This window comes from Amblyomma mixtum, chromosome 7 (genome assembly GCF_055824585.1).
Source record: "Amblyomma mixtum isolate Tamu chromosome 7, ASM5582458v1, whole genome shotgun sequence".
NCBI classification, from domain to species: Eukaryota; Metazoa; Arthropoda; class Arachnida; order Ixodida; family Ixodidae; genus Amblyomma; species Amblyomma mixtum.
In genome coordinates, this window is record NC_143018.1 from 140,019,767 (window position 1) to 140,031,055 (window position 11,289).

At 48.7% G+C, this 11,289-nt stretch overlaps 1 protein-coding gene across 2 annotated transcripts in view; it reads right to left on the reverse strand.

The window, feature by feature from the left end:
* Positions 1-7,712, reverse strand: part of LOC149337708 (carboxylesterase 5A-like) — a 96,625-nt gene extending 88,913 nt beyond the window's left edge. For both annotated transcript variants that reach the window (XR_016284420.1, XM_089553476.1), the window contains exon 1: positions 7,634-7,712. Coding sequence is in view for 1 of the 2 variants with exons in the window: in XM_089553476.1 (XP_089409602.1) it covers positions 7,634-7,698 (65 nt within the window). In the remaining variant the exon portion in view is untranslated. The remainder of the gene's footprint in view (positions 1-7,633) is intronic.
* Between the last annotated feature and the right edge of the window lie 3,577 nt (positions 7,713-11,289).

Genomic DNA, 11,289 nt, shown 5'->3' on the forward strand with positions numbered 1-11,289 from the left:
TCATCGTGGCTTTCAATAAATGTTTTCATCATCATCCATGGATTTGAAGTCTGGATATTGACAAATAGAGGTAGACGAAAGAGACCGCGAAAAGACGGCATTCATCACTCCAGTCGGGCTGTATGAGTTTCAGGTGATGCCATTTCGTCTTTGTTCGGCACCCGCGACTTTCCAAAGGCTCATGGGCACCGTTCTTTCGGATTTGAAGTGGCAAAATTGTCTGGTCTACCTGGACGACGTCATCGTTTTTGCCCCGTCTTTCGAGGAGCACCTTCGTCGCCTCGAGGAGGTCTTGCAGGCCATAACGTCATCAGGCCTTACTCTAAAAGCCGAAAAATGCCATTTTGCATATAAGAGTTAAGGTTTTAGGCCATGTCGTCAACCTAGAACGAGTTCTTCCGGATCCTGAAAAAACATCCGTCATTTCCAATTTTCCACCGCAGCGTGAGCAAAAGGAAGTTCGTCGATTCCTCGGGCTATACGCATATTACCGCCGCTTCGTGGACAATTTCTCTAAAATTGCTTCACCGCTTACTGATCTGACAAAAGCGCATGTACCGTTCAAGTGGGAACCTCCGCAGCAGAAGGCGTTTCAAGAGCTTCAACGCCGCCTGCAGTCGCCCCCCGTGCTGGCGCACTTTGATGACCTTGCTGACACACGGGTCCACACCGATGCGAGCAACGTTGGTTTGGGTGCTGTCCTTGTTCAAGTTCAGCGGGACCAAGAACGTGTCAGCAAGGCAGAAATTTGGGCGAGTTGGTAAGTATTATGCAACACCAGATATTTTTCTTCCATGGATTCCGAGTCCTTTTCGGCAGAATGCAAATTTTGTGGCCAGAAGGCAAACTTGTACTATATGATATGGGCTTGTCAGAAAAACGACCATGCGCTGTGAACAATATCATGAAGAACCTGTCATCGCCTATGCCAGCCGTGCACTCTCCAAGACAGAAGCCAACTACTCTGCCTCTGAAAAAGAGTGCCTCGCCATCGTGTGGGCAGTTTCCAAGTTCAGACCATACGTTTATGGCCGATCCTTCAAAGCAGTGACCGATCATCACGCCCTATGCTGGCTGACCAATCTCAAGGATCCTTCCTCTAGATGGAGCCTTCGACTTCAAGAGTTCGATATCACCGTCATTTACAAATCCGGTCACACAAATGTTGATGCAGACTGTTTATCTCGTGCTCCAGTGCAACCAGCACCGGATGACGCTGCTGACGACGAAGTATTCCTGAGTGCAATACATACCAACGATTTCGCCGAGTACCAACGTACCGACCCCGATATTCCCGACGTCATTCCTTATCTTGAAGGAGCCAGCAGCAGAGTTCCTAAAGCCTTCAGGCGCGCTTTGTCGTCTCTCTGCATACGTAACGGTGTTCTTTTTAAGACAAACTTCGCTGCCAACACTAGGCCGTACTTGCTGGTCGCCCCCGTGTCCCTACACTATGAAATTCTTCACGCCTGCCATGACGAAACAGCTTCCGGCCACATTGGGGTTACTAAAACACAAGCCAGAATTCAAGAGAAGTACTACTGGCCGCGCCTGGCTCATGACGTTGCACACTACGTCGGCACTTGCCGGGATTGCCAGCGCCGTAAGGTCCCTCCCGTGAAGCCAGCCGGATTCCTCAAGCCCATTGAGCCACCTTCGCAAGCATTTCAACAAGTCGGCATTGACTGCCTGGTCATAGAAGAGAGTTGGGCTAGTTGGTGTGAATTCGTTAGTGACTGCGACATTGCAACTAGCGTGGAAAGTACAAGGACAGCGAAAAAAGTGTGCTGTCCCGTCGGTTCCTTTTGTCGCTGTCCTTGTGCTTTCCACGCTAGTTGCAATGTCGCAGTCACTAATGACTTCCAGGGACTCTTCCCTACATCAGGCTCCGGAAAAAGGTGAATAATCGTAGCCACTGATTACCTCACGCGTTATGCAGAGACAGCATCCTTCCTAGTAGCCCCCCCCCCCCCCCGCCTCGAAGTAGCCCAGTTCTTTGTGCATCAAATTGTTTTACGCCATGGTCCTCCACAAGTTTTTATTACGGACAGAGAGGCTGCCTTCTCCTCTGAGCTCCTGCACCATATTCTAGTTTTCAGTCACACCAGTCACCGTAGGACGACTTCTTATCATCCCCAAACTAACGGACTGACGGAACGTCTAAACAAGAAGCTTGCAACCACGCTTTCCATGTACGTGGACGTGGAACATAAGACCTGGAACGACGTCCTGCCCTATGTCACGTTCGCGTATAATACAGCCGTACAAGAAACCACCAACATGACGCCCTTTAGCCTCGTTTATGGCCGTCAGGTGACACAAAACTCGATGCCATGCTTCTCCATGACGACGACCACCCAAATGACGACGTTGCATCCTTCTTACAACGCGCCGAAGCTGCCCGCCAACTCGCACGGCTTCACATTCAAGACCAACGGGGCCAGGACGCGCAACGCTACAACCTACGGAGGCGGCTTGTTGAATACCTCTCGGTTGATCTTGTCTGGGTTTGGTCCCCAATCCGACGACGCGGCCTAAGTGAAAAGCTCTTGCGCCGCTATTTCGGTCCTTACCGAATTGTGCGACGCTTTGGAGCCCTGAATTATGAAGTCGTCCCCCACGAGTCTCAACAACCTCGCCGCCACACCCGCCCCGAGGTGGTCCACGTCGTTCGCCTGAAGCCCTACTAAGAAAGGGCGCACTAACTTTTCTACTGACCACTCCTCCGTTCGTGGCGGCATCGGGTCGATGCCTTCGGAGGAGGGGGGCCAATGACACCAGCGCTCGTGCAGACGGAAGCGCCTTTCAAGAAGAAGAGGAAGTGTGTGCGTGAAAATGACCTGGAAGCGCACGTCTGGTCTACGCCGCTGTTGACCCTCAGCCGCTGATTACCAACATGACAATATTTGGCATTCGAAAACGCGACCGTCAACGCCCAAGGAGGCTTCCTTCCGAGAATGCGCAGCTTGGTACGTGGAAACGGCGTTCGAGGACGCGGAAGTCAGCGCAGGAGAGTATTCCTCTAGCAACGGAAGAGAGCAGCTGCTAGGGGAGCCAGTTTGTACCTTCCAACGGCCTGGGGCCCTCTTTTCTTTTGGGTCAAATTCTCTAAATAAAGACCCAGTTCCGAACCTTCACCGAGTTCGCAGCCCGTACCTCGCAACATGGTATGTGATGGTAGGGACTCTTGCTTTAAATTTGGGAAGCAGGTGGCAATGAGGGTCGGTTCTAGATCCACGCCCTGCCGCTGGACAGTGTGTCTGAGTTTAGCAATTTTCGTACTGCTCTCTGCACGCGAGGAGCTGGGGTCCAGTATATGGCGTAGGAGTGACCAGCCGATACTAACTGCTGCGGTTTAATCGCAACCGAAGACCGATGTAGCAGGCACTGACTACGCCATGTCGAAGGGCTGGGGAATAAAACGCCGAAAGTAAGAGAAAAGTCTCAAGAAGCCCCTGACTTCTTTCGAAGACTTGGGCTCTGACGCTATTGACAGGTTCAGCGTTCAATGGGTCGGCCCTGACGAAATCCTCGTCAACCAGATGGCCAAGCACAACGATACGGCGTTGCCCGAAGTGGCACTTGTTATAGTTCAGCAGGAAACGCGCTCTCCTGGTGCAGTCAAGGACAACGGCTAAGCGGCTGTTATGTTCGGCGAAGGTCCTCCCAAAAATGACATCATCCAGATAACGCATGCAAACTTGCCGCTTCAGTACACGCAAAATAGTATCCATAAGTCTTTCAAAGGTGGCAGGAGCGTTGCATAGGCCTAATAGCGTCACATTAAACAGATACAACCAATCTGGGATCAAGAAAGCAGTCTTGTCTGTCTTTCGAATGCATCAGAAACCGCCAGTATCCGGACCGTAAATTAACAGAGGGAAAAGTAGGAAGCTGAATAGAGGCAGTGAAAAGCATCATCAACGCGTGGGAGAGGGTAAACATCCTTCTTTGTGACAGTGCTAAGGCGGCGATAGTCGACAGAAAATCGCCAGATGCCATCTTTCTTTTTAAACAGAACCGCAGGGGCGGCCCACGGGCTTTGTGATTCCTGAATTACTCCTTCTTGCGACATATCACGGACCTGCTCGTCAATTATGTTTGGGAGCGAGACGCTGATGGCTTCTGTCGAATCGGGTGTGCAGATCCGGTATTGATCATATGATGCTTTCGGGAAAGTGGAATCGGCAGTGGTCGATCTCGAATGAAGTCGAACACGTCCACATGCTTCTAAAGAACTTCCATCAATATCCGACGGTCGTTGGTGGGTAGGGATTTGCTGATCATAGCCAGGAACTGAGAGTGAGTCAGGTTGCGACGTCTAGTTGGACAAGCAACGTTGCCACTGAGCACGGCGACAGGCATAGATAGGCGTTCTTGAAAGCCGGAAAGTTTCAAACCACATGGTATTATGGAATATGGCAGGTTCGTTCCAATGGTAAACACTCCAAAGCCCTCATTCACTCTAACGACGCTGCGATGCGCCCGCACAGTCTTCTTCATGCAGGCAAATGAAGCAGGGTTCCACCAGAGCGTCGAAGGCATCGCAAACAGCCCTCGAGGACACAACTGAGATGAAGATGAAGATTGCGGGTATCGCTGGAACTCCGGTATCTTCGGACACAGTACCCTTTGGGATCCAGCGGCGATTCTTCTATGAGCGCCGACAGAAGACTAGAGCTTAATGATTTGTCACTAAGATTGAAAGTTTCTTTCAGGAACAGGATGCATCTTTGTAAAAAAAAAACATTTATTGTGGCCAAAAAGCAGTGTACCTTTTCCTGTAAATGCCGCTCGCAGTCAATTTTGTTCATTAGATGTGAATAACGTCTACCCTTTTCTGTTAGTCTGTACAGTTTTTATTTTTGTATTTTATTTACTGTTAGATATATTGTTTGAATGAGTAGTATTGCTAGAAATGTGTTTTTTTTCCCACCCCTGTATGAGCCTGTCATGGCTTACAGTATTAATAAATAAATAAAATAAATGTCCCGCCACTGCTGAAGTCAGCACCCAGGATAATGCGTGTAGAGGGACGGAGCGAGTTCTGAACACGTAGCCAGTGACCGCTACATTTGCACAAAAGATACCAAGCGCTGCCAATGATTCGCCCCTACGCCCAGAAACGAGGAGAGACAAGACACGGACAGTACGTATGCGTGAAGCCTGTGTCTTGTCGCACCTGTAACGGCCGTGTCTTGTTAGGGGTGCTTAATATCACTGGAGGCACCAAACCAGTTGTTAGTCTGCGCTCATCCAGTGAGCTTCTTTTCTCCGAGCCTTCCGTTGTGAAGTTCTGATGTTTAAACAATGTCGTATCAACTGGCATCTTACCGCATCTTCTGCTAGCCACCGCGGTGGCTCAGTGGTTATGACGCTTGGCTGCTGACCCGAAAGAAACGGGTTCGATCCCGGCCACGGTGGTCGCATTTTGATGCAGGTGAAATGCTAGAGGCGCGTGTGCTGTGCAGTGTCAGTGCACATTAAAGAGCCCCACGTGGACTAATTTCCAGAGCCTTTCACTACGGCGGCCGTCATAGCCTGAGCCGCTTTGGGACTTTAAACTCGGAAATCAAACCAGAAGCTTTTTTGGTTAAATGTAGTGCTGGGGAAATAACTGTTCGGCTTTCCAAAGCGCACGGAGCTCGGAGCATTTCGAGCAGGGAAAGGTAGAGGCAGCCGGTAAATACTGCAGTGGTGTCAAGGTTATTCGTCTGTAGGTAACTGCTAAGCGACCGCTTTGCGTAAAGAGTATCAGCTTTAGAAAAGATTTCCTGGGCTGCTGATGGAAGTGATCGTTTCAACGTCACCATAACTTCATTCCAATGCTGAAATTATAACGAAACCAGCCGCGCCCACAGTTGAGCTTAAAGAAATCCATGCAGCCGTATAAACCCTTTCAAATAGAATGCGCTACATCAGATGCACAAGAAGTTTGATCAACCACAAAGAGCTTTCTTACCACAGCTACTATTATTACCAACTTTATTATATTGCCGATTTCAGTGGGATATCGAAGTAACGACAACAAACAGTATCGAGCATCTTTAAAGGAAATCAATTTTTTTCGGTATCAAGTATCGAGGGTATCGAGTATCGGTATAGAAGATACTTGTCCAGCCCTGCTATTACGAGAGTGCGGGACAGTTAGCCGCGCTGTTCTCATATATCAGAAAGTGGGCGTGCTTTTTTGGGAACCGAGACATCGGCTTCAGGTGCATTTACACCTCATCCGGCGCATTTCAAGCCTCTCTTTTGGTAGCAAAGCATATCCATCTTGAGCGAACAAGGAGAGACACGGCGAGACACAGTGAAGGGCTTCGGTATCACCGACAGAAAGATGCGGCAGCGGCAAATCGGAAGCATGTGCGTTAAGGCAATGACCCTGCGCGCACCTCAGAGATTTTCGCAGTTTTACGAGCAGAAGACTTTCGCGGCTACCCGAAATGTGTCTATGACGCCCTAACTGTCGGGGCTACAACAAATAGCAGAGTCTGGTGGCACATCAGTCATCGCCTCAACATTGATACTCGTGACGCACACACCCCACAAAATAGGGCCGAAGAGCTTCACTATGCGCTGCTCAATCCGCCCCACAAACTTTAAAAATCGCAGCTTTTAAACGAACTCGGTGGCTTCGTTCTAGGAACCCGTACTTAAGTTGAATACTGGAATGCATTTATTGCACCCATTGAACACATATACTGGTATCTTCAAAGCTGTTTTATAGTACCTTTAATCGATGTTGTTATTGCCTGTTGTCGTTCGTGCAAGTGCAAAGGAATGCACAGAATGCTTACCCTCTTCTGCTGGCAAAATTCCTGCCGGTAGTATTCATTTGTTTATTTATTTACAAATACTGCAGGCCCTTCTCGGGCCCATGCAGGGGTGGATACAAAGGAGACAATACAGGGGAACAAGTTTGGTACACATATAATACAAAATAAGAATTCATCATCCTAGCAGCATCGTGGTGGTAATGATGCCAATTCAGGGAAACAAATAGCGGGTTCAGCACGGAAACAAATATAGGTACTAAAAATACAAAATGAAAGTCAGCATCATAGCTTTATCACGGTGGCAATACTGATGAATCAATGCTATTGACAAGCTCTATGAATGATTTAACTCAGTTGCAGTTTACAGCAGCCGAGGTAGTTTGTTCCAGCTAGATATAGCCGATGGAAACAAAAATATTTATGAGCATTAATATGCCCTATGGGTTGATGAAGTGCTTTCTCATGGTTAGTTCTCGAAGAGTGACGAAATGGTTCCTGGAGGTATGTTTCTCTTGATAGATTGAAATTTGCGTTATAAAGTAAGAACAGAAAATTTAGTCATGTTGTTCTACCCTGTGCCAAGCAGTGAAGATCTGCTTTGTGAAGTAGGTTAGATACGCTGTAATGTCTGGAAAAGTTTGAGTATACAAAGCGTACTGCTAAGTTTCGAATGCGTTCTAGTTTACCTATCGAATATTGCTGGTGTGGACTCCAAATAATGTCAGCATATTCTAAGGTTGGTCTCAACAGCGTTTTATATGCATCAAGTGCATCCAGGTCATCGCTTCGCCTTACAGTCTTCGTCACAGCCGACGGCTGCCAGCAAGCGTACAACAACTGCTCGGTATACTCACTCGTCGGGCTTCCTGTCTTCGGTGGGCGGCACGGCGGCCTCTTTGGCGGCTGCCGGCGGCTGCATCGGCGCAGCGACAGGTGGCTGCGCACAGACAAAAGGAGCGCAGCTGAGAGTTCAAGCAATCGTGAACACAGCTCCAGAAATTTCTTGCTGCTAACCACCATTTATTAAGAGTTCTTTTGAAGCGAAAAACTTCACTAGGCCAGTCAACATCGGGTCTGGCGTGCGCCGTGATCAATTTTAGCCACAGCTGCGCATACGCGAAACCAAGCGACGTCACGCGGAGCGCAGGTAGCGGCTGCTGCCGCAGCCGTCGTCGCCGCCGCGCGCTGACTCCGTCGTCTGAGCGCCGCCGCTTCTCCTCCTCGCCAACGTTTTACCCTTCGCCGCCACCGTCCCAAGAGGAGAAGGTTCGTTCGCAAGGCGTTGCGAGAAAGCGTGAGCGGCGGTGGCGGCGACCATAGAAGAGGCGGCCATCCTCGCCACCGTTTGACCTTTCGCCGCAGCCGCGCGAAGTGCGCATTTGAAAGGAGGGGTATATAAGGCGCGCTTGCCCATAGAACAGGCGCAGACACTCGCCATGGAAGGAGAAGAAGAAGCAACAGTCGGACGGCGCAGAAGCACCGATCGATCCACAAGTGGTAGCTTGGGAGTTGGCTGAAAAGCAGTGAGAGCTTTTCGCTTATCCATGCTTAACCTGAGCTAAGCCACAGCCAATTTTTTGTCTGCTAACCACAATTTATTACGAGTTCTTTTTTGATTACGGTGGTGACTGTTGGCAGCACGTACGAACATTTATTGATGACAAAATTGAATTGAAAATCTTTTGCTTCACTCAATTCAAACTTGTGGCGCCGAAACCCCCAAAAACTCCGTAGTCATAGAACTTTGTAGTCATCATCATCTTCCGTAGTCATCATGTCCTTGTCAGAAACGCACTCTCTGCGCCCGTGTTTTGCATGCAAAAGCGACCACTGATGTCAATACCTTTGCCTCATCTTCTCGATTCTTTGTCACGAGTAAAAGCTTCGTTCTAAGTGAAGTACGCTGTAAACACGAATAAGCCTATCTAACAGTAGAATGGCAGTAAGCTCTCCTTTCGTGCACTTCCTTCTAGGGGCAGGATAATCGCCCAAGCTCTGGGGGCCTATTTTAAAACTGCAGCCGGTACAGCTAGCTATGGCGGCGTCATCAACCGGCAGGTAGCAGCCACATTAAAGGGCCACTGAACAGGGTCCGGACATTTTTGAAAAACAAGCCCACTGCATAGATGAGGTATCGAAGATAACCTCTGCAAAATACTAGAGCCATGCGCACCCCGAAAAGCTGCAAAAATTCAAATCAAAGCCCGTTCGTTCTTTCCTTCAGCAAAAACGTCCCCGCCCCACTACTCTGAACCCCGTTGGCGTCATGGGGGTTACTTTCGCTACAGGCACTCCATTGGTGCATCGTTCTGACTGACTGGAGGAGGTTGGGCGTAGCCTTGGCGTCGCGTCGTCTGCACAACGCTTTCCGCGGCGCCTTCTGTTTTGCACATGCCTACAAACCCGCATGAAGGAACAACAACAAAAAAAAACTGCGGAGGGAGCGTACGGCGACAGCCTTGAACCCTAGCCATAAAAAGTAAAAAATAGTATAACTGAGTGAATTGGTTCGCCCCCCCCCCCCCTCGTGATCACGTCACGAGACGCTCTGCGTGCGCACTCCCTTCTCAGTTTTTTTCTTCCATGCGAGCCCCCCAAAACAAGGTTTTAATTACTAGTGCAGCAGAGCCTTTCCCTCGCTCGCCCACTTGACCGCTCCGCACACACACGGCTTATCCTCCGTGCTTCTTGAGTACGCCTTGACCCCAATGAATGACATGGGCTTTGGAGCTGAGAAAAGACACAAACACACAGAACACAAACACGCATGGAGAAAAGCAAACGGGCGGTTGCCGGGTCCGCGCTTCGCCGTGTGTTTCGAAGACAACCGTTTTCCGCCCCTCCGCTCGTTAAATGGTGGGGAGGCCTAAAAGAAACGAAAAGGTGGCTCGCTAACTGGGAATGACAAACAGATGTATGAAAGCGGCGAAACACCGCGAGGAGACCCAAAGAGCAAAACAGAGAGGGTGTTAGGAAACCCGCAGCGCCCCCCCCTCCCCTCGAATAGATCCAGTAGCAAAAACCAAGAAAAGAATTCTATTGAAGGCGGGGCCATGACGTAGCCGTGTGACGCACTCCACAGACACCACGCCTCCGGCTAACCTCGGAGAAGGAAGGGGTGATTTTGCCTTGCCGAGCTTACTCGACGAGGAGCGGGAGAGAAAAATCTCGAGGAAAGAATGGAAGGAGAGGAGGCTCGCTCCAAGATAGGTAGAGAGTGTTTTCGGCCTGAGGGTGGTCAGTGGCCCTTTAAGGCTCAATATAATAATTCATTCAAAACGGCGACCTGGCATCGGCGCTGTGGTAAAGTGGATTAGAGACTCGTATAGCGCATTGAGGACGGCTGGCACCTCTGAGGAGACACGAAACAGTCTGCTCTGTTTCGTGTAATTCTTATTATTTCTTTAATTTTTAGCTCGCAACTACCATTTATGTTCAAGCTTTTAGACCGCAAACCGGGAAGCTTAGTGGCATATAAAGCTGTTTGTTTAGGAATTTCCGAAGGACTTTTTCTGCCGCCTTTAACTACAGATTCTTCTCACGGCTGGATAATCAATTTTCGGCTTTGAACTAAAAATTATCAGCTTACTACAGGCTTTTACGCATTCTCTCGAGTTTCTTGTCGCGTCTCAGTAAGCCGCTGCCACACTTTTCATTCACCGTGATCTATAAATAGAGTGGAACCGAGACGCTGGCGTTCGCTTCAATTTAAACCTCGTGGTTCCTCCGTTTGCCTACTTGACGTGCGCGGTCTTGAGTGATCGTTATCGGGGGACGAACGTACGTCGCATCCCTTCGACATGCCTGATGGTGTTTTAGGCGGAATTTCATGCTTTCTAAGGGGTTAGTAAGCCCGCGGTCCGCCGACCTACAGGGACGGGCCGCTATGACGAGAGAAAATGTCATCAGTGTACTTTAGAAAAAGTTTTGCGTTATTTCGCGAATGCTCACATTCAGACAACCACAAAGAACCTATTCCCGAAGTACGGGATTATTAGATTCATGCCCAGTTAACATCAGTTGTTAAACCGGCTCAATTTCTAGTCTGCAGAATCTGCAAATTTTCTTACTGTTGCGACATTATTACAGCAGTGAACAAATTTATTCATTAGAAACCTTCAATATTGGTTACTTCATTATTTCCGCACTCAGTAGAAATTACAGTCATTAAAACATAGCCTACTATCAATTCTAAACAAATACCCAAAAAGACTTTTTCATCTAAGAAAGAATTTTAAAAAAATTGTGCCCTCAGCTGGAACGATACGCATCACCTGATATGCTGAAAGCTCTTATTGGTTTATGATTTCTTTTATGAACCATTAAATGAGTTCAATTGTCCTGTACTGAGGGTATTCTTATTATAATAGATTCTTTTTTCATGATGCGTGTGTTTGACGCTATCTTTCTCCATGTGTTTCAGCTTTGATGAGTGTGTAGTTTTTATTCTTTAATAACCTGTGTTGACTCCTATTCCGACGATGTAGTCCCTGGGACTCGTCAAGTTGCT